The sequence below is a fragment of the Protopterus annectens genome, chromosome 7.part1, assembly GCF_019279795.1.
Source record: "Protopterus annectens isolate FY-2018-M chromosome 7.part1, PAN1.0, whole genome shotgun sequence".
In the NCBI taxonomy this organism is placed as follows: domain Eukaryota; kingdom Metazoa; phylum Chordata; order Ceratodontiformes; family Protopteridae; genus Protopterus; species Protopterus annectens.
Genome location: NC_056740.1, coordinates 429,680,250 through 429,704,406, shown reverse-complemented (window position 1 = coordinate 429,704,406; position 24,157 = coordinate 429,680,250). Strand labels below are relative to the sequence as shown.

General features: G+C 40.6%; 1 protein-coding gene across 1 annotated transcript in view; it reads right to left on the bottom strand.

The window, feature by feature from the left end:
* NISCH (nischarin) overlaps positions 1-24,157 on the bottom strand; it is a 1,490,316-nt gene that overhangs the window by 177,594 nt on the left and 1,288,565 nt on the right. Inside the window, exon 16 of the mRNA XM_044078886.1 lies at positions 5,094-6,620. Within this exon, the coding sequence (XP_043934821.1) occupies positions 5,094-6,620 (1,527 nt within the window). The remainder of the gene's footprint in view (positions 1-5,093; positions 6,621-24,157) is intronic.

The following is a 24,157-nucleotide window of genomic DNA, read 5'->3' as shown; positions in this document are numbered from 1 at the left end:
TACTCCAAACTTGCCTCCTTCTAGGAATTGCAATAATCTCAGTTAGAACAATCTCAAATACTGGAAGTTATAGGAGCGGTTTTCAACACCTTATCAGTAACATCTTCACTTCCTCTAGCAAGAGTACAATTAACATTTCAGCTCACGAAAATTCTTCACAGTGCAAAAATTTCAGCCCAGTCAATTCTTGGGGTCAATGTCAGCTGCTATAATTTTAGTCTCCCCTGGCAAGATTTCATATGAGAATTCTTCAGTGGATGCTAGCAAAACAATGATCAATTCTTTATCAATTAATGTAATTTCAAGTGAGTATCACTCAAGCATGCAAGAGATACCTCAGGTGGTGGACTTGATCAGATCAGGTTCTACAAGACTCTCCTTTCATTCTCCCTCAGCCCAAGGCCAAATAGTTAACATGGACGCATCTCAGATACAGTGGGGGGTGGCACTTCCTGAGGAAGGCAGTCCATGGCACTTGGTCCCCCGAAGAGACCAATTTGCATATCAATGTCCTAGAGATGACAGCAGTGCTCTTAGTTTTGCAGGCCTTTCTGAACGCTCTCCCTTTTGGTGCAATTGCGATTTAGACAGATGTGTCGATAGTCTGGTAAATAAACAAACAAGGGGGAACCAGGTCTTATCCTTGTGTCGAGAAGCACTCAAGACTGTGGCAAAGGGTGACAACAACCTACCGCTTTCTAATAGTGACGCAAATTCCGAGGAAGTCCAACATGATAGCACACACACTGAGCAGGTCCATTTTATTACCTCAAGAGTGGTCTCTCAACATAAAAGTGATGGAAATGATTTTCCGTCAATGGGACCAGCCTTGTAGCGATCTTTTTGCTTCACCACTAAAGTGCAGCAGCTTCTTTGCCCTGATCACCCCCTCTGGGAGAATGACAGAGGGATGCTCTACTCCATGACTGGCCCCCAAGTCTTCTCTATGCTTATCCTCCTACTCCTGTGATCCCATATTGCTACAGAAAGCTGCCAGGTTGAAGAGCAAAGTCATCCTCATTGCACCTTACTGGCCTCAATAGATTTGCTTCCCTTTTCTTTGGTCTCATCTATTTTACTCGCCTTGGATTCTGGAACCAATTCCAGACCTTTTATCTCACTCAACAGGCATGATTCATCCAGATGTCCCAAACTTCAAACTGACAGCATGGTTTCTCCAATTCTGTTAATAGCCAGACAACCTATGCTCTCATCCCCTGTCCGTCATACTCTTTTGTCTTCATATAAAGTTTCTACCAGAAAACTTTACAGAAGTAAATGGAAGAGATTTGTTATTTGGGCTCATCAAAGATGTACTGACCCCATTTGCAGCCCCTGTACAAAGTGTCCTTGAGTTTTTAGCAACAATTTTCAATGAAGGATCTAGTTCCTTGACCATTAAGTTCAGTTGGCAGCAATCTCTAACGTCCATATCAGATTTGAGAATTCTTCCCTAGCTTCATCACAGCTTTGTAAGGTCTTCTTAAGAGGTACTCTCTTGTTTTAAAGACCCTACACCTCCATGGGACTTAAACTTAGTACTACAGGCCTTAATTCATTCCTCCTTTGAGTCAGCACCTAAATGTGATTTTAAACTCCTGACCTGGAAACAATGTTTCTTGTTGCCATTACCTCAGCAGGAAGAATATCAGAACTTCAAACATTGTCCTCTAAGCTCCCTACTTGATTTTTTATAGGGATAGAGTCACATTAAGAACCAATTCTTCCTTCCTAAGGTGGGGGGAGAATCCAATATCAACCAGTTCATTAATCTGCCAATATTCTTTCCAAAATTTAAAAACAAGGAAGAATACATGTTGCACTCATTAGATGTTCACAGACAACTACGTTTCTACTTACGCAGAACAAAAGAAATTAGAAAATCTGATCAACTATATCTCCGTTGGGGACTACAAAATAGGTAAATCTGTTACAAAGGTAATTTTGGCAAGATGGCTTACTGACTGTATATCTTTTCACCACAATAAATTGGGTATTTCATTATCAGAACCTTTAAGAGCCCACTCAACTAGATCCATGGCAACTCCATCGGTATTTTTATCCAAGCATTCCATGGGTAAAATATGTGCAGCTGCAACTGGGGCTATTCCTCTTATCTTCATTACTCATTACAAACTTGGTCTGGTCGAGGGGAAGAGCAGCCTTTGGTTCGACTGTACTCAGGAATATCCTTCCTTAGAGTCAACCTGGGATTTCAGGCAGCTGGAGACTTGGTTGCAGCAGTTGAGGAAAGAATGAAAATTGACATCATCGGATAAACTCATGTATTTACCATACTATTCCATCTGTGTTGTCCATTTTCATTCTTCCTCAACTCCCCGCCCACCAACCCCCAAACTTTGTCATGACGGACTTCTGGAAAGAAAGAGATCATAACAGCATCACTGTGCCTTAGACTGAGTCCTAGATAATGGCTTTTTCAGTCAGGCATATTACATTAATATTTCTTAATATATGCCATCTAGCAAACAAGATCTGAGGTATGTTATGGGTTGGTGCATTGTGGGTAGAGAGGAGCTTGAGAGCTTTTAGGTTACTACAAGCTATAGTAACAGCCAAGTCAGATCCAAGGATAAGATCCGAACCCATTAGTTCAGGAAGAATGAAAATGGACAACACAGATGGAATGTTATGGTAGGTACATAACTTTTTTTTATATATATATATATGCTCACAGAATATGCCACAAAATACAGTATTTTATTTTCCCCAATCAACACTGGACACAGCACTACTACAGCTCTCTGTCCCCTTAATGACATCCTCCACAATATGGACATAGGTCTCTATTGGCTCAGTATTTACCAATTTCACCAAAGTTGTTAATCTGGTAAAGCATGACTTACTACATTTCCTAACCTAGGGACTAGTCCTGATGCCCCAGCCTGGTTCAAAGGCTCGCTCATCAGCAGGCAATTCAAAGTTATGACAGGATCCACTATTGCTCCATCTCAACTAGAGACGGTCTCCAAGGAGCAATTTTATCCTAGCTGTTTTTTTCTACTTACAGATAATCTACCAGCAGACCTTCCACAACTTAAAATCATATTACATACCACAGACACTGCCTTCTAAGGGACCCACTCATTCTTCTCCACCATTAAAAAAAACAACTAGAAGACCTCTTCCACACTTCTGACTGGCTTATGTACAAAAAGCTAATCCTAAATGATGAAAGCGCATCTATGATTTTTTTAATTAAAACAAAGCCTCACACAGCTGCCCCACAAAACTGAATGATACTACTGAACAAAAAAGAAAGCCCCCAAAACCCCCCTAAGCATATAGTAGTCTGGCTAGACAAATGTCTAGTACAACATCTACATAAAATTAAAGTATAACGGACTACTATTTTGATTAAAAAGACACATTTGTGTCCCAGAATGGCCACTGGCAAAGGCATCCTATCAGTCTAACTTGAACATGGACTGTCAAGGACTGTAAATCATTGCTAATGCCCCCACCAAACACACACACACACACACACACACACACACACACACACACACACACACACACACACACACACACACACACAGGGAATGCCAATGTGCATTAAACTATTAATGGCATACATTTTACCCACAAACACCATATTCTGCTAGCAGACTGACCAAAAAAATATCCAGTTACAACCAATGTTCCCAGCCCCTTCTCTCCCCATCTTCACTGACCTCAAAGAACAAACTTCACAGCACAGAAAACTTCTCTACTATTACTTCCTGCACTGGGAAACTCTCTACCCTCAAAACTTAGATGCATCTATTCCTTCCAAATTTCCACACACAGCTCCAACAGTTTTGAGTTAAAGAAGCTCCCCACATATGCTTCTGCCAAAGCGGTATCACATAATCACTGTACCTCCTTTTTTTGTTGGACAACTAACTCTCCTCAGACACGTATACCGGTTCAATATGATTAAGAAGGCATAGCCCCTTGCTCTCTCTCTCTTACTTCATATCATCCACCTGTACATACCAGCTCTTACATTGTACCCAATTTACACAAGGGGGGATTATATCATGTTCAGCAAAGTGTTACTTTAAAACTCAACTCTTGTTTGACTTGTACAGTTACAAGGGCCATTACGTTGTCGCTTCAGATGTAGCTGCCTCACATCTACAGCTGTAAATGAGATACAACAGCTAAAGATACTGATCTTTGGATGTAAGATTTCATGGTTGATATATGTGCATTAGGTCATACCATATTATATTACACTACCTTCTCATGCCTGTACTGTCTTTTCTGGGCCAAACTTCAAAATGTCCCATTTGGATCACTGCTCTATCCTAATTAAATAAAAAATAAAAAACAATAAATGAAATAAAGACACTTTGGAAATAAGTGACGAGATTAAGTGCTTTGATCCAATTCAGGACTTTATCAGAATCACATACCAACTGCAAACAATTATATTTTGTGAGGATTTAACAGTAACAGGTGAATTGCAACTTTATTGAATGTTTTTGGAGTTACAATATGATTTTAAGTTTAAGATCGGATTACTTTGATATCTAAGTGACTACTTGCAACTGGCACATGATTCTGATGAAGTTCTGAATTGGATGGAAGGGCATAATCTTTCCCGCTTGTTTGAGAATAAAAACTTTGCTCGTGTCTGATTACTTAACAAGCAACCATTACTGGGGTGGAGCGCAACACTAGGTAAGGTGCTACCAGATTTTGATCGGAAGCTAGATCAGCTATAACTCTTGTTAGTTCGGCTATAACTCTTGCTAACACTGCTTTACACGTTGCTAGGGATTCTGCTGTGGTTGTGTAGAGCGGAAGAAGAAGAGGAGGCACGATTGGTATAGTTTGGTAACAGAATTCAGCAGACAATAGAAAACACTTTTGCATAAAAAACAGTGAATAAATGGAACAGGTTTTCTGTGGGGCAGTGGACTGTCCTTCAAAAAGCCCTAAAAAAGGTGACGACCAGGAGATACACAAACACTGCACACAGGCTAAGCAACAACAAAAATATGCCATATAATGTAACAAATGGATTCTGACTAATTCCTCAGGAATTCAATACTCAAAAACATCTTAATTTTCAGAACAGCTACCTGCCTGACCCACTCCCAGAGTGGGTGTTCTCCAAGGGATACGTTTTTGGGGATACTAATTTTTCAGGGGTCTCGAACACGACAATTGTCTTCACATCCTGCAGACATGTTCTCAAGAGACTGTACACTCTCAAAAAATGGAACTTCTCATGAGGTAAGACAAACACTGCCATGGCAGGGGAATGTCCAATTAGCAGTTCGATCACATGGATGTCTGAAAACGTGCCTTCCTGTAGACTCGTGGAACTGTACTTTGGATGCAGAAGCAGAGAAGCCAGTGGAAACCTATGCAGTTTGAAAGCATTGTTCATCCTTTCAGAATCCATAACTCCAGATAGTTTGCAAAAGTCCACCTTTATTACAAACACATGCTGGGCTGTCAGTAAAATAAGACAAGGTTCATAAACTGATCCATTGTGATCAGCTTGTTCATACAGAGTTGAACAAATATCAGAAAATGAAGTATTTTTAGTCTGCAGCCCAATATTTGGAGACCTTGCCTGCTGGAGCTTGCCTTGGGTCACAGTTCCCTTACTTTGCAAAAGATAGACTGGAAAACATCCCTTCAGTTCTGTACGGCAAGAAGAAAATGGATGAAGTGCTATCAGCTGGTCAAAAAACTCCTGTAAGGTATTATTCAGTAAATACAGTCTTGAGTTCCAGCTCACAGAGTTCAGACTGCAAAATTTGCACAAAGAAGAGTAAAAATCTTTTAAATTCTGAGAGTCAGAAAGGATGTGGAAGGTGGCATTGCTGTCTTTTGTTCTGAGCAGTAAACAAACTTCTGGAATTTGAAATCCAACTTCCACGAGGTCCTTGTATGGGAAAGAAATTGTTAAATGTAGGTTTCTGAGAATGCTTTGTGTGGTTCCATCAAGGTCATGGTGCAGAATCTGAAACACTGCCAGTACTTTACTGGTAAGCATGACACAAGATGCAAATGTTCGCAACTCATGACTGGTCTGTATGATGAATCCCCACAGTACTTGAGCCTCCTGGCTGCACTCAAGTCCAACATTTTCAGAATCTGAAGTTTCTAAAGAGCCAGTACAGTCTAAAATATGCCCTCCTTCACAAAGACCCATTTCAAAATAGTCATCTTCTTCAGGAGGTGCGCTGGAGTCGCCAACAGGCTTCTCTTTATATTTCTCCTGTACACTGGAGTCGCCAACAGGCTTCTCATTATATTTCTCCTGTACGCTGGAGTCACTGACAGGCTTCTCTTTATACTTCTCTTGTACGCTGGAGTCGCCAACAGGCTTCTCATTATATTTCTCCTGTACGCTGGAGTCGCTGACAGGCTTCTCGTTATACTTCTCCTCTACACTGGAGTCGCTCACAGGCTTCTCGCTTTGTTTCTCCTTGAGTGAGGGGTCATGTACAACATGGTAAGCCTGGTCAAGCTTTTCAGATAAACGAGAAACCAAGTCATGGTTGCTGGCAGTATACGATACACAAGAGAAGGGCAGCACTGCTGTCCTCTTCGGGTCAAACAAAATACCTTCTGCTCTTTCCCCACGGCAAAAACTAAAATATAAAAAAAAACACAAAGAATTTCATTAGCAAATTTAATGAGACACCAGTTATTTAGTACAGATTTTTCCACAAAGTTCATCTTTAAAAAACTCACTAAAACTGCTACAGTCTATTTTTATACAGCTTTCAAGCAAAACAGATTTGACTAGCAAATAACATCTGAATGGCTCACCACCTAATTATTTACTGGATAAGATGTACATCTTAACTGACTTCTATTTCTCCTGGCTGTCGCAAAGTTTCTGTTACAAGTGCCTTAATATGTAACATAGAAAATGTTAGGCATTTTTGTAACCATTCATTGAGAAAATTGACTCAAAAATAAATACAATAAAATAAAAAAAAGATAAATGACTTCTAAACTTTCAATACTACATACACGCAAGCCCACCCAAAATACAAGTCACATGATGTTACTGCCGTTTCACATATTTGTCCTAACAGTAACACAGAACATGATGTACTGCTGTTAGACATATTTGTCCTAACAGTAACACAGAACATGATGTACTGCTGTTACACATATTTGTCCTAACAGTAATACAGAACAAAATTCAGAAGCTGCACAACTCTTCTTAGGATGTAATCCACAGAAGTGCTTACATCACTGAGCACAATTACTTTGTCTGGCTCATAAAAATGTTGAACTTTTACAGTTTTACGTACAAAGTTATACAACTGCCATCTAAGTGTAGCTTTATTTCACAAAGGGTGCTCTTCTGACAATACAATACTTCCTGAGAATGTGCTACATGCACAGGCAACTTGATATTTGTGAGTCTGGAGGACGTAACTTTGCCAATTTTAATCTAAAAAATAAAAAGATACACTGTCTGTGTACACAAAAGAGCCTCAATTAAGCGCACTGACCAATTAGAAACTATTAATTACGTCAGAAATAAGTTGATATGTAAGATGATTGCGCGGGGTGCTGATAAAAAGGTACAGATACTAGAGGGAAAAAGTATAGCTACAGCTCACAATACCTTAATTTTATTATAATATTCTACTTATCACGTTAATATATCCGTATGCATGTATACATATGTGTGTGTACATACATATGTGTGCGTGTGTGTGTGTAAGTGTGTATACATACAACACACACACACATATATATATATATATATATATATATATATATACATATATATATATATATATATATATATATATATATATATATATATATGGGTCTACCTGAGATGGTCAACAAGCCATTTGATCGACTTTCATTTGGTCGACAGGCAGATTTGCCCCCCTCCCCAATGTTGTGTGACCCTGGAGTTGATATATATAGTTAAGGGGGTGGGGTGGGGGGCACAGCCCCCCACATAAAACTGCTTGTCGACCAAATGAATGAACTGTCGACCAAATGAAAGTCGATCATATGGCCTGTCGACCATGTGATAGGGACCCATATATAGATATATATATATATATATATATATATATATATATATGAGTCTACTTTTCTTTGTCGAAATTTCATTATTTCAACAAAGAAAAGTACAAGACCACTTACACGAAAGTGCACTTAAAAGTTTGATGCTTCCTGGGGGCCTTAAAATACTATGACTGGTCTCCCATCAAAACCCTTCCAGTAAATAGTGCAATTGAATACTTCAACTCATTTGTAAACATATCCAGAATAAAAAGCAAAACACCAGGACTTGGAGATGGATGTAAAATCCAGTATAAAAATCTTTATTCAACACAAGCACTTTCAGGGGTAACCCCACTTCTTCAGATGTCTAATACATTTTACAAACAGCTTTTGGTTTAAACATACACTCTTCTGGGACACATGATTAAAACCAACCAATACATTGTTCTAGTATGAACAAGCACTTCCAATTTAAAGCAACAACCAAGAGCTGTTTTTAAAATGCATTAGACATCTGAAGAAGTGGGGTTACCCATGAAAGCGCTTGTGTCGAATAAAGATTTTTATACTGGATTTTACAGCCATCTCCAAGTCCTGGTGTTTTGCTTTTTATTCTGGATCTGTTTTGTGCAGGACAAGTGAGTTCTAAAGCTTTGGTGGCAGTTTTTTTTATTTGTAAACATCCTCAACCAACTAGCCCCCATAAAAATGATTAGGATACGTAGCAACCCTACCTCCTGGCTCTAAAAAAACACAAGAACCCTACTCCAAAATAGGGACAAAGCTTGGAAAACCTGTTGCCATTATAGAACACCTGCAACTACGTAATCCTTTCTTGAGCTTTGGACTAAGGCCAAAAAACAAGTAAAACTAGATAAACAAACCTACTACCTGTTTCTACAAAAGAAGGACAATAGCAACCCTCAGAAATTCTGGGCAACAGTAAATAATATCCTTCAACCAGATAAATTCACCACTCCACCCCCCAATGTCCCCGGCACAGATTTTGATATTGCCTGCAGCTTTAACAACTACTTCATCTCCTCCATACTAAAAATCATAAATAACTTCACAAAGGTGGGCCCTCTACCAATCTATCGCTCAATAGCAATTCTTTCACCCATCAAAAATTCTAGAGAGATGCATACATTACCAAATCCTCTCCAATAACCTTCTCTCTCTTACCCAACATGGCTTCCGCCCATCTCAACAGTATCTCCACCGCCCTACTCAGATGCACCAGCACTATAAACTCCTTTAGGAACCAAGGCAATCTCATCTCTGCTACCTTCCTTGATTTATTCAACAAAAAACTTTTAGCTTGTCTCTCTGACCTCAACTTCAACACCCCCACTCTGCTCTGGTTGAAAAGCTACCTAGGTAACCGTCACCAGTCCGTCAAATGGATAAACTCACTATCCTCCCACTCCCAGTCACCCTAGGCATACCCCAAGGTTCTATCCTCGGCCCATTTCTATTTAATATATTCACCAACCAACTCCACCTAGCTGTCACAAAAGCTGATCTAGTCCAATTCACTGACGACACAACCCTCATATGCTCTGCACCCAATATCCAACTTATTCAGCAAAAAGCCCAACTAACTTTCACTGAAATTGAGAATTGGCTCAATAACTCACAACGTATACTTAACCCCAAAATAACCCAACTCATGCTGTTCCACCCAACTAAACCCTCTAACCACCCCTTTTCCATATTTTCCACCATAACAACCAAATCACCCCAGTCTCTGAGGCAAAACTCCTAGTACTTACCATTGACCAAAAACTCAAATTTAAATAACATCTCAGTAACCATCTCTAAGGTCCACAAAAAACTAGGCTCCCTCTATAGATGCAAATGGTACCTGACCTCAGAATCTCGTATTGCCATGGCCAGAACTCATCTTCTGTCCACACTGCTATAGGCCCTCTCCCTCACTAACAAACCTAACTAAAACTGACAAACTCTCAACCTGCTACAACAAAATCGCCAGATTCGCCGCCAGTGCCAAGTTACGTTCCCACCATTGCCATGCCCTACAAACCCTACACTGGCTAGAATTCCCCAACTTTCTAAAATATCACCAACTCAACTTAGCCCATCAAATACTGTACTACCCTGAAAAAACACCTGTCCTGAACAACCTCCTTAACTTCCACAATCCAAATAGACAACTACGCTCTAGCAACAAAGCTTTAATTGAAATCCCCTCTTGCAAAAACAACTCAGGGGAATCTCTTTTTGCCCATGAAATTGCCATGACCTGGAACAAACTCCCTCCTGACCTTAGACTTCTAAATTCTACATCCTCCTTTAAGACCCCCATAAAATCATATCTCTACTCCAACCATCTATGCAACTGTAACAAACCACCATAAAAAAATATAGTACTACGGGGAAACGTTTTTAAAACTCAGGTGCATCCTCTGCCAGGGTCACTGTTCAGACTGGACAATACTCCTCTGAATTCATCTTAATACTCACTGTAAATACTTGCACAAGTAGTCACCTGTTTACCCATCCATCAGTGGAACAGAGCAACTGCTATGCTCACTCTGTATAAAGATTTTTCACCTTTTTATCCAACAACAGAATACTCATTGCTATTAACCAAAATATCTTTATTGTAACATCCACCTGCAAACTGATATCTCTGCTCTAACTTATTATAAACAATTTGTAACTTTTTTTATACTAGGTTAAAGTAATCTACAACTTATGTCATGTAACTGTAAATTGCATTCTCTTTTTTTTTAAATGTGCTGGAGCTTTTCTCTCCAAGACTCTGCTGAAAACGGATACCTGCTGTCCAGTCGGACTATCCTGGTTAACAAATGTGACATAAGAATAATAATAATTAATTAATCTGTTCATTTTACTTGTAATAACAGGCATAAGAATTAAAGATAAAACAAGCACTGATCAATAACCAATGATGAATAGCCCAAGATCATTTATCTAACAGTGGTTTAGATAATAAAATAAGTATTTTTCCACTTGTTGGAACAGAAGAAATAAATTATGATATAAAATACATGGCAGCCATCTATAACACCACTATTGCTGTACAGTAGTTAGTGTGAAGTAATTGGAAAATGAGGGGCGATAGCAGAACACTCCTTTCAATTATGCGCAATCATCATAGAAGTTAGTGATACTGTCTATGTTCTGCGGTGCTGATAAATGGAACACTGAGTCTGATTAAAGCTGTCTGATGAGTGTGTATAATATGTGCAGAAAACACGGTTGTCAATGGGAGAATGTCCTCCAGTTTGTGGATCAATATATTTTGTACAGATGGTGTGCGAGATTCACTGGGGCGGATTACAGAGTGGTAACAGTTTTAGTAAGTACATTCTATTAACGCAGAAAGAATGCAAAGTGTCTTAATGAAGAATTACATAATTCTATCTTCTAGTTATTGTCCTACCATGTATAGTGTAAATAACTGATAACATGGGTTATACAGCATGTCTCATGTATTCTACAAACTGTTTGTCTGTTATAACATATTGTATATATCAAAGTACTTGTGTGGAGCTTTTCTTCCAGGGCCTCCGCTGAAAATGGACATGTATCCAGTCGGACTATCCTGATCAACAAATGTAAAATAAATAAATAAATAAAAGAAGAGGCCTAGGTTAGACCCAGAGGAGCACCCATCATTGTTTTATCTGGTGTAGAAAGACTATTACTGACATGGACTTGTACTGACCTTGAGTTTAGACAACTGGCAAACCTGGCAAGGAGTCCTTCGACATAACTTCAGGAAAATGGCATTTTAAGCATGGTGTGTGGTCAGTTACATCAAATGCACTCTTTTCAGAAAGGTGAAGACAACAACAGTCATGTTTATCCACATTTTTCCAAAAGGAAGTCTGCAGTATTGGAGAAAGCCAATGAAGTTTTACAACTAAATATGAACGTGCAATGAGTGTAGTTTAAAGGGTGATTATTTAGTGATGCAGCCCACAACTTGTTTATAAACTAGTTTCTCATGTATTTTAGCTAGTAGAGGCAGACTGGAAATGGGCCTTAAGTCAGCAAGAATTGAAGGGTTTTGTTTCAAGACAACATATGTATGATTTGTTTTAGTTTGTGGGAGAGTGATGATAAAAAAAAAAAAATTTAGGCAACAGGTTCAATATCAGAGGACAGAAACGGACTATAGATGCATGCAACCAGACAAAGTATGCAATAGGCTTTTGTTTACTTTAAGGAAAGAGAGGAGGAGATCCAAATCCTTGCTATTTGCATTATCATACAATTTTACTTATTCATTAACAATGGTACACCCACTGTACTTAACTGCCCCACCTTCTGGGGCAAACCCAGGAGAAATGTCTGGGTAACTGACTTGCTCATAATCACACTGTAGGCACATGATGAGGGCTGAAAGACCCTAATCCTGGGCTACTGGAAGGAGGTCACTAAGAGCTCATAGCCTTTATCCTCTACTAAGTGGAGTGTGTGCAGATGTTCAAAGAATTGGTTTAGAAAGGCATCTCAAGGAAAATTCAGGTAGAAGATAGCTAAGGAGATGTAGCAGCTGAAACTCTGGAAGGCATAACAGTCTTTTTCACTACCTGCAGTTATTGGTTTACGTAATGAAAACTACACTTTTAAATTACACATTTTGGTACATCCCAGCAAAATATTTAGCCCAGTAAGAAATCCAATACTCAGTTTACTAACTTACTTGGCACACTGCTTTTACAGTTACTGCTGTGAATGTAGCAGTACATATTAAACTACGAAAGATTGTACACAACTCAGAAAAAGCAAGGGCCAGTAAGAGAAGACAGGGCAGCGGTGATTGACAGTATCTGGTAGTGTTTATCACTTTCTGCAATACTGTAGGACAATTAGTGGCTATAATATCTACAAAAATAATTACTTACAATTGTTAGGTTTAAGTGGGAGAAAATATTACGACAGACTAGCATAAAGAGCACTTATCTTTAAGAAATATAAACTTTTGGTTGTGCATCTAAGGTGACAGATCCAAAAGGAAGTCATCCAATAACTGTGCAGAGCTTGGAGGTAGAATCTAAGTGGAACACAAAAAAAGTTTAGTGGCAAATCCCAGGCAGACCTGGGAAAATAACCAGTGTCAGCAGCTGTCATACATCACATTGGGTACTTTCTGTGGATAATAGTTTTTTTTTTTTTTTTTTATCACATTACAAATTTCACTCAGCTCTTGTCCTAACCAAGCATCTACTGACTACACAAACCCAAGCTTAGTGCCTCCTGTATGTGACATCACAGTGATGACATCAAAAGTATCAAGATGGCTTAACAACATCAAATGATCCACTTGTGTGTTTCACTGTTTTGTCAGATTCACACTAAAGGTATAAGCAATAATGTAAAAAAGAAGTTATGTACCTACCATAATGTTCCATGTGAGTTGTCCATCTTGCCTTCATTCTTTACTCGGCTCCGACTTGGCCATTTACCAAAGCTCGAAGGTCTTCAACTAGCTTGTGGCTTATTCCCTATCCCATGATGCTCTAGTGCCTTCCCCAGATCTTGTTTGCCTGTATACTAATACTCATGTATAACTCCCTACTACTTATAAGACCAGAATATGGTCAAAGCACAATAGATGCCAATCAGTAACCTCTTGATCCACTAAAAGCCAAAGGCTGGGGGTAGGAGGGAGGAATGTAAGAATGAAGGCAAGATGGACAACTCACATAGAACATTATGGTAGGTACATAACTTCTTTATATGAAGTTGTCCCATCTCGCCTTCATTCTTTACTGATGGGACAGCATCCCTAGCACCATCTTTCTTGGGTAGCTCACAGGAGTACATTCTTTAGAACAGTGGACCCAAAGGAGGCCCTGTCCCTGGAGGCCAAATCTACTTTGTAACGAGTGATAAAGGTATGAGGCCTTGTCCATGTCGCTGCAGCGCAAATGGTATCTATTGATAAATTTGCACGAAAAGCAGAAGAGGTAGAGAGGCCTGGTAGAGTGAGCTTTTATTTTATCTGGAAGCTGTTTATTTACCGATTTATAAGTGAATGAATTGCAGTCTGACAACCACCTAGCTAGAGCAGTTTTTGCTACTGCTGCACCGTTTCTGCAGTCTGAAAATGATACAAACAGCTGTTCAGTCTTTCTAAACTCTTTTGTTTTGTGTAAACAGAAATGTAACTGTCTATAAACATCAAGTAGGTGTAACATATATTCTGCCTTATTGCCATACTTTGGGGAAAAAAATGGTAAGTCTATGGACTGACTTAAGTTGGATTTGGAACATACCTTTGGTAGGAAAGACAGGTTTGTACGGAGTGATACCCTGTCATTGTGGAATAAATACGGGGGGTTGGACAGATAATGCCTGTAGTTCTGAAACCCTCCTAGCTGAGGTGATAGCCACTAGGAAAATAGTCTTCCACATTAAGAACTTTAAGTCACATGATGATGCAGGTTCAAAGGGTGGAAGAATCAACTGGGCTAGTACAAAATTCAGGCTCCTTGGTGGTAGTGGGGGCTTAATGGGTGGTCTCAAAAGATTAGTGCGTCTCAGAAAAGCTTTAGAAAGCCTGTGAGACATAATATTTGGCCCTTCATTCCTAAAATGAAAATGTGAAATTGCTGCTAATTGTACTCTAATAGTAGCTGCAGCTGCTTCCTCATTAAAAAGTTTCAAGAACTCCAGGATGGAAGACATAGGTGCTGAATAAGGGTCAATATGACTCTCTAAGGCCCAGACTGAAAATGTTTTCCATTTGCCGAGATATAATCTTCTCTTTGATGTTTTGTGAGAAGATATCAGAATGTGTTGTAACGCAAATGAAAGGTTTTGTAGCCTGGCTATATTTGGAATTGGAGGAGCCAAGCCGTCAGCTTGAGGGTCCGAAGGGATGGATGGGGAGCCCCCAATGAATGGATCAGAAGATCTGGCTCTGGGTCCAGAATCCACGGCTCCTCCTAAAGATGAGGCCTCAGGAAAGGGAACCAAATTTGTCAAGGCCATTAAGGGGCTATAAGTATTAGGGCCCTTCCCAATACGCTGGATTTCTGAAGAACTTTGGGTATCAATGGAAAGGGAAGAAAGACATAGAGGAGACCTGGGAACCAATTGTGCACAAGTGCATCCCTTGGGGGCTCCCTCGGAGGGGGGGATCAGGGCAAAGTAGCTGCTGCATCTCGTGTTCATGGACATGGCAAAAAGATCGCAGTAAGGCTGGCCCCATTTTTGGAAAATCATTTCCGCTACTTCTTGTTTCAGGGACCACTCATGGGGCATCAGTATTATTCTGCTGAGATTGTATGCTATCAGGTTGGATTTCCCCAGGATGTGCGTTGCTACGAAAAAGCGTTGGGAAGAAGATGCCCACTGCCATACTTCTCAGGCCTCTCAACAAAAGGGGTAAGATTTGGTTCCTCCTTGTTTGTTTATATACCATACAACTGACATGTTGTCTGTCTGGATTGCAATTGTTTCTAATGGAAGAGAGCCTTGGAATGGTAGCAACAACAGAAGCACTGCTCTCATCTCTAGGACATTGATATGGAAATGGGCCTCGTGATCCTGCCATGTGCCTTGGGCTGTTCTTCCCTGATGATGCCCCCTCTACCATATCTGGGATAGCATCCATGGTCACCGTGGCTAGTGGTGATGGGAGAACAAAAGGTTGACCTAAAGTCGCCTGATCTGAGTGAAGTCACCAACGAAGGTCTTTTTCTGCAAGATTCTGTTAATATTACCTAGTGAAACACTGGAAGTTCAGGCATGGACCACTGGATGAATAGAAGCCACTGTAGAATCCTTGTGTGCATCTAAGCTGGGGGAATTATGTTGATTGCTGCTGCCATGGTGCCCAGTAGGAGTTTAAGAATTGTCCTTGCTTGAGTTTTTGTTTTGAAGAGAAGGTCTAACACCTGTGCTCAAAGGGCCTGTATCCTTTCTGGAGGAAGCTTTACCATCACTGTAGTAGTGTCTAAATCTGTGCCTATAAAAATGATATGTTGAGATGGCAATAAGGCAGACTTTTCATAGTTTGCTGTAATCTCTAAATGAGCACAGAGTTACAAGGTGGTGTCTCTTGCTTATGTTAGTAGATGCTTGGTAGTGGCGGTTAGGAGCCAGTCATCTAGGTATGGAAACGCTCGGAATCCTGAACGTCTCAGGTGAGCCGTAACCGCTGCCATGCATTTGAACACTCTGGGGGGCTGTAGTGATACCAAAGGGCAAAGCTCAAAACTGTTAGTGACTGGCTCCCAGCCAAAAGCGCAGATGACTCCTGGATGGCCTGTCCATTTTTATATGGTAGTACGCAACCTGGAGGTCTATAGAGCACATCCAATTGTCTTTTCCCAGAAAGGGAAGTACAGACTGCACTGTTACCATCCACAACTTTGTCTTTTTTACAGATTTGTTCAGTCTGCTGAGATCCAGTATAGGTCTCCGGTCCAGTTTTCTTTGGAACTAAAAAGAACATTGAGTAAGTCCTATTTGGTCTGTGGGGACCGGTTGGATGACTCTTTTTCTAGCAACTTTTTTATCTCTAGGGTTGCTCGTTTCCATCCAGAATGTTTTTGATATGTAGAGTGGGCATGGAAAAGGGAATAAAGCAACTTCTGGACATGATGCTTTGTAACCACTTGTCTTGTTATTTTTAGCCAGGCATCTGGGTACAAAGATAAGTGACCCCTGACTGCCTCCACAGGAGGACAGGCGGGCCTCAGGCGGGCCTCCTTTCAGGAGTGCTGAAAGGGCTTACCAAAGAAGGATTCTCTGTCTTCCTGGTTCTGTGGACCCCCTCTGCTGTGTGGCGGCGTCTTTCATTATTACCTCCTCATCTGCCCCTGGAGGAAGGTTCACCACATGTCTCTAGAAAAGATCTCTGGGATTTTCGAAACCATATCTTTTTCCCACTTTTGACCCTTAGGATAGGGTCTAGGGGGAGTCCAAAAACGGACTCCGATGGCAGAGAGAGTTTTTCCGTCCTGTTCACACCTGGTTAGTGCTTTTTTGACTTTAGGCCCGAACAAGGATAAGCCATCAAAAGGGGTGTTAATAAAGGATGACTTGAAAAGTTCCGCAAAGTTACACAAGCGCATCCAGGAATGTCTCCTAAGGGCAATTCCTGAACCCGTTGACCTACTCGTTCCATCGGCTGCATAGGAAACAAGCCTCATGGATGAGTACACTACTGAATTAAGGGTGGAGAGTTAGGATGATATCTTATCTGCTACCCCCCATAGCTACTGAACTCTGGAGTGCGCCTCCAAGCTCCTTCAGGAGATCTCTCTGTAAGCTAGTGAAATGGGTAAGGTAATTCAGGGACCTGAGTATAAAGGTCACTGAAGAAAGCATGTGCTTTCCGTATCTGTCCATTGTGGGCAAGTCTTTGTTCGGGGAATGAAGAGATGTGGACATTTCTGACAACTCCTCCTTGGTGGCTGCCGCCACCACCATAGCATCTACTGGGACACCTTTAGTCATAAAAGTTTTATCTTCTGGGGAAGTGATAAATTTATTTGGCTTAAGGACAGGACTGGACCTGAGAGTGGGGACAGTGCTCTCCTCATAGCCTCGAAAGCTCCCCACCTATGATCCGAGGAAACCCCTGGCTCCGAAGATCCAGATGGTTCCCCTGGCACCACCGGGGTTAGCTCCAAAGCCAAGGTAGGAGCCGAACTCACACGACCCGAGGCACCAAGAGGCAAAATCTGAGCTGAAAAAAATCTCCGCCTGACTCTCCTCCCTGGACCCGACCGGAGAATGACGGCTCCTAGACCCCTCGGATGGCACAGAGGTAGTCAGAGTAGTTGGTGCCGAAGATCCTGGAGCAGGTCTTGGCTCCGATGGTTCCACCACTATCAGCTCTCAGTGCACTCCGGCTCCGAACCCCTGACTCAGATTGGAGGAGGAATCGATGTTGAAAGGACAGGTCTGGTCAGTTCCAAGGCCCTCTGGGTTGGTTCCGACAAGAGTTTTGCCAGCGCCAGTGTCCTCAACAGTCTCTGCACCACACAATCCATGTCACAGTCGGAAAGGCTTCTAGAGGATCGAGAGGAGGGAGCTGGGATTTCTATGGTCTGTAAAAGGGGCGACCTTAATGTAGGAGATATCGGCTCCAGATCAGGGGACTGGCTCCTCACTTGGAAAACTAATGGCTCCGATGCCAGTGGAGCAGAGGTGGACGGTCTCTTGGACCCAACAGATTTGGAAATTGTCAGAGACATCTTCGCTGACTTTTTCAATGGCTCTGAACCCTCTGAAGCAGTAGTGGATGACCTTTTTTAACTTTCTGTAGTACTGTCTGATTTTTGTGTTGGAGAAATGGGGTTCTTTGGAGGACTTTGACCCTGTTCCAAGACCTCTGCAAAAGAAGATTTCACTAGCCCATTTAAGATTAGTTTGTTCTTCCTCTCGTTAAGAACTCTGGATATAAAGGAGTGGTAAATAGCACACGACTCCTGTAAGTGAACTCCCCCCAGGCAGTAAACACATCTATTGTGGCCATCGGTGATGGACATTTTTTGATTGCACTTAGGGCACTTCTTAAATCCAGAAGGTTTACTGTCTTTACCCTGTTTAGACATTGTACAAAGCTATAATTACCAACAATTAGTCAAAAGAAGAACAGCCCTCCAACAATGGGCTCTGCAACTCTCATATTTAAACGAGCCAGCTTGATAAGGAAAATATACCATTTTAAAGATAACTGCAACAAGAACACCTCTATTCAAGTGATATCAGAAAATATGCTTAATTAACAACCACACCAGGAAAGGAAGAACCCTCTAAATAAAACGGGCACAGCTGCTCTCTAAAAAAAAAAAAAAAAAAACAAGCTAGCTTAGACAGAAAGGAACTATAGAAAAAAAACACACCTCTAACATATAATTAAAATATGACTGCTTAACTAACCAAACTATGCAGTTGCACGCACACACACACACACACACACACACACACACACACACACACACACACACACACACTGAAAAGCTTATCTATATACTGACAGAAATATATATATTTAAAATATTTTGCTAAAGCAAAGCATTCTAAAGGCAAAACGTTAGAATTAATTTAAACTAAACTACTATAGAAATGGGATAGGGAAGTATTTAGACCTAAATAAAATGTGGCCAGAAAAAGTGAACACATACTAATAAAACAAGTCAAAACCTATCGAATAAGCATGTTCAAAGTATTCACTAAATATACTAGTAAAGAAACACTTAATAATGTAAAAACTACAGAAATATAAAGAAAAAAAATGTTTTCCATTTAGCTAGAGCTAGAAGAATCACCCGATCTGTTTCAGCGGCAACAGAGATCTGGGGACGGCACTAGAGCATCATGGGATAGGTTATAAGCCACAAGCTAGTTGAAGACCTCGAGCTTTGTTAAACGCCCGAGTCGGAACAGAGGATTGGTTCCGAATCCATCAGTTAAGAATGAAGGCGAGACAGGGCAACTTCACATCATAAGAATGGCTCCTGCTCTTAGCATTTCAACTAAGTTCTTTCTTGACGCGTAGTACTTTTAGTTTTTGCAAATTATAGCAGCCACACCATCTAAAAAGTCACAAGTACAATACAGGTCTACATACTCACCATAGGCAGTTCTCTTGCATTCCTACCTAAGCTTTCCAAACTTTTAATACTTATTAAGCAAATTCCTGTGTTCTGCTGTTTGTACCCTTCTAGGAACAGCTGAGACTCAAACATGTATGCTAGACTATCAGTCACATATGAACTGTCAGGAGCCACTACCTGTGCCCTTCTCCCCATAGGATCACAGGAGGTTACTAGGCTACTAGCCCTGAACCCCTTACAAGCCTAGCCAAGAATTTAGCCCATGTTCCAACAAGTCAGCACCCTATGCCACTGTCCATATAGATCTGAGCAGCAAAACCACAAGTAAATGTACTGGCCTCCATCACTCATCCAGGGTGAACTTTACATAGAGTTATAAAGCTACTTTCTTTGATATTTGCAGAGAATGTATTCCTTTGATAAGGGCTTCTTTGGGTGGCACCTTCATCCCACCAACAGATTCTAATAATTTTACAATAATAAACTTAGATCCACAGAATTGTATTTGTGGTGTTACCTGTTTTGCAAATGTGTACAAGATTAAGCAGGACAGAATCTTAAGCTATTTCTTGACATACTGCCTTTTCAATCTTTATCTACCAGACAATACCAGAGAATTACCTATACTGAATTTTTTCCCCGTCTACCTAGTGATGGTCTGTATTTTGTTGAAGAAACAGTTTTGACAACTGGTAATATGATTAATGCTTTTATGAGTTCTGGAACAGTCTTTAGCTCTGTGAATGTTCTATCATAGCAGAAAATGTATTTAGGGGTAACAAAGGAAATTACTTGGACAAATTATTAGGGGTGTCAACTGCTTATATAGTGAAAACTCATTCATTTTTCTCCGACTACAAGTTTATCCAATTTAGTGTTGTGGAAACGATAGAGATTACCCTTTGCATTCAGGAAGTTAATACTGGGAAGTATTCCAATCACACAATTTACACGTATGCTTGACAGCATGCTCTTAAGTTCGTGTGTGCGCACAGACACCCACACACACAGAAAGAGAGGGCAATTTGAAGCAATGCTAATTCACCTACAACTTGATTTTCACATGTGGAAGGAAACTAGAGCACCTAACAAAAATGCAAGCACATAAAAAGACATGCAGAACCCATGGAGAACAAACCTAACCTCTGAAATTAATCAAAGAAGAGCTATGATGCAGCAATGCTAAACACTGTACCACTGTGCAAACCTGGCAACAAATTCATCACTGTCAAAACAGTACAAAAGGGATGGTCACAGAATGCAGTATGATCACATACTGTGTCATGGTCTGCATCCACCCACAAAAGGAAGCAAAGGACAGTTCTGCTTTTAGTGATGCACACCTTGCAGTGTAAATGAATCCTTAATTGCAATTGCCCAGAACATGCCTGAAAACAAGCATTTATTTAACTGCAACAAGAAAGTTAATAAAATATCCAACGTTCTGGACTACAACATAGTAAATGCACAAGAAGTCAGAAAATGATCCCAATTTCAGCACTGGATAAAGCTGGGAACACTTCCTAAGGCAGTGGAACCTATTTTGTTTTCTTAACAAAACAGTGTAAGAAACTTCTGTGTGTGGAAGACTTTCAGTTCATATATTTCTAGTTAATCACTGTATATTAATCAGATCAGACAATAGTAGTAGAACTAGCGAACTTAAACTCGTCTTAAGTCAAAACAAAACAAAAAATAATAGAAAATATATAATTGTACAGCATTACTAAGTATTCTAAAGTAATCCAAGTAAGGCAGGCAGTTTGTTTCCAGTTGAAAATCCTTTATTAATTACACAGACAAGCAATCCGAGTAAAACAAAAATAGAGTAATAATTTCCTCACAAGCTTTCTAAATATATATATATATATATATACTTTTTATCATGGGAGTGGTTTATTGTGCTGTGAAACAAAGTGTTACTGGTACACGTTAAATTCACTTCCCTTCCCCCATCAGTATTCGAGCTGGTCCTGCCCTACTTAGTAGCTGTCATAATAATATAACCCTTATGTACTTTAAATAAAATTTATGATGATGTGGTACCTCTTATTTAACCAAATTATTAAGTCTGTGATTTTATCCAAGACAATATAATACATGGCTGGAAATATATCAACCTTAGTCCATTTGGCAATCAAAAAAATATATATAAATATATACGTATACATTTTACATGTAAAAATCAATTTCTATTTTCATAACCTATTGTTAACTAAGATCGCTTTCGTCCTTCTAGACGTCTTCAGGTCTGTGTATAAGAACCCTAAAAACAATCTATAAAAATATATATAATTGTATAATTAGTTAGTATTGTTATTGCACCTCATTTTGAATAAAGTGGAAAAAAGAACCAGAACAGGAACAGGTAAGCAAAAACTGAGGGTAATGCTACTCAATGCTAGGAGTCTATATCTCAAAATGCACTCACTCGAGGCACTCCTTAAAATGGAGAACATCAATATCTGTGCAGTGATTGAGACCTGGTTCAAGGCTCCAAAGAGCACCCCTGCACTACCAGGCTGTAACTCACACCACACTTTTTGGCCATGTAACCTGGACCGAAACACCAAAGGCGGAGGTGTGTCCATATTCATTAAGGATATCCACACCTCCAGGCTAGTTGCTCAGCATAATGCATCCGAGGTTATCCAAGTGCAACTAACTCTGGGCAAAACTGCAATCCAAATTGTAGCTTGCTACAGAACCCCCACCTTTCCCCAGGATTTCCACTCCTTTTCTTGATGTACTGGAAAATATTAGGGTTCAACCAAACACTCTAATAATGGGCAACTTCAACTACCCCACCATTAACTGGGAAAACTACTTGTGTACCAACTTCTTAGCTCAAGGCTTTCTGGAATTCATAAACTCCAATGCCCTAGATCAACTTATCCACACCCCCACCAGGGGCAACAATATCCTAGACCTAGTCATTACCAACATGAGTGACCGGTATTCCACACCTGAAGTCAACTCCTCGTTGGTCCGATCCGACCACAAGCTTATCACTCTTGATATCCACATCCCGCCCCCACCCCCCATTAAGGAAACCACAGTAAAAAATTTCTCCAAAGCCAACTTCATGCTTCTTCACAGAAGTGGTGAACTTCATGACACCCATGCAGATGGGCAATACAGTTACAACTGCTGAATCCTACACAAATGCACTCTATAAGCACATACACGAGTGCATGGATCGTGCTATCCCAAAAAGAACCAAGACGTTATCCTCCAAAAAAAGGAAGCCAATCTGGTGGTCCTCTGCCATAAACAAACTGTACAACAGAAGGAAGAAAAGTACAGTTGTGTACACCTACCATAATGTAGATGTTAGAGTGTCTACACTGTTGCAGTCATAACTGTAGGGTGATCCTGCAGGCAGGCAGCCCGAGGTCGGCCAGAATTCCAAAGTCTGGGTCCGGCGTCAGCTGTACCAGGCGTCGGCTGTACCAGCAAGTACCCTGACGTCAGAACGCAGAGGTATAAAGCTGACAGCCGACGCCATCTTCTCCAGCCTTTCTTGTCCCGGATGTCAGAAGCCCCCAAAAAACAAACCAAAAGGTGTCTAAAAAGGAACACAAATACACCACAAAAGAAGTGGAAGAGAAAACAAGCAAAAATAAGAGGGGACTGGTGGGAGAGAAACACCGACTGCAACAGTGAAGACACTCGAACATCTACATTTATGGTAGGTGTACACAACTGTACTATGTTCTTCGTGTTTCACTGTTGCAGTCATAACTGTAGGGTAGAATCCCAAAGCAGTGAATGAGGGAGGAGGTTATGCAGAAGAAGGGGCAGCTAGAAGACCCTGCAACACAGCAGAGGCAAAACCTGCCCTAGACTTAGAATACAAAGGGAGATTATAGTGCTTAGAGAAAGTATGCACTGAACTCCAAGTGGCAGCTTCCAAAATGTCCTTGGTAGGAACTCCTCTGAGAAAAGCTGCTGAAGTGGCAGCTGCTCTAGTAGAATGACTTCTAACAGTACCTGGAATCTGTTTCCCATAGTGAGAATAACAAAACCTTATTCCATGAGCAATCCATTTGGAAATAGTTTGTTTAGAAATAGCCTTACCTAGAGAACTGGAGGCATAAGAGATAAGCAATTGATCAGATTTCCTGAAATCTTTAGTCTTGTCCAGGTAAAATCGTAGTTGCCTGTGTACGTCCAATGAATGTAAGATCCTTTCCCCTTTATTTTGAGGATTTCGAAAGAAGGTAGGAAGGTGAATAGTCTGATTTAGAGCCACTTTAGAAATCACCTTAGGCATAAATGTAGGATTTGTCCTCAAGGAAACTCTGTCTTGGTGGAAGATAATGTATGGTTCCACAGCCATGAGAGCTTGCAACTCTGAAACCCTTCTGGCAGAAGTCAATGCCAATAAGATAGCTGTCTTCCAGGATAAGAACTTGATATCCGAAGCCGCAGCAGGCTCAAAAGGAGGCAAAGTTTCTCCAAAACATAATTAAGATCCCAAGCAGGAACAGGAGGAGTTCTGGGAGGTCTTAAATTCTTAGCTCCTCTCAGAAATTGTCTCACCAGCTGGTAAGAAAAAA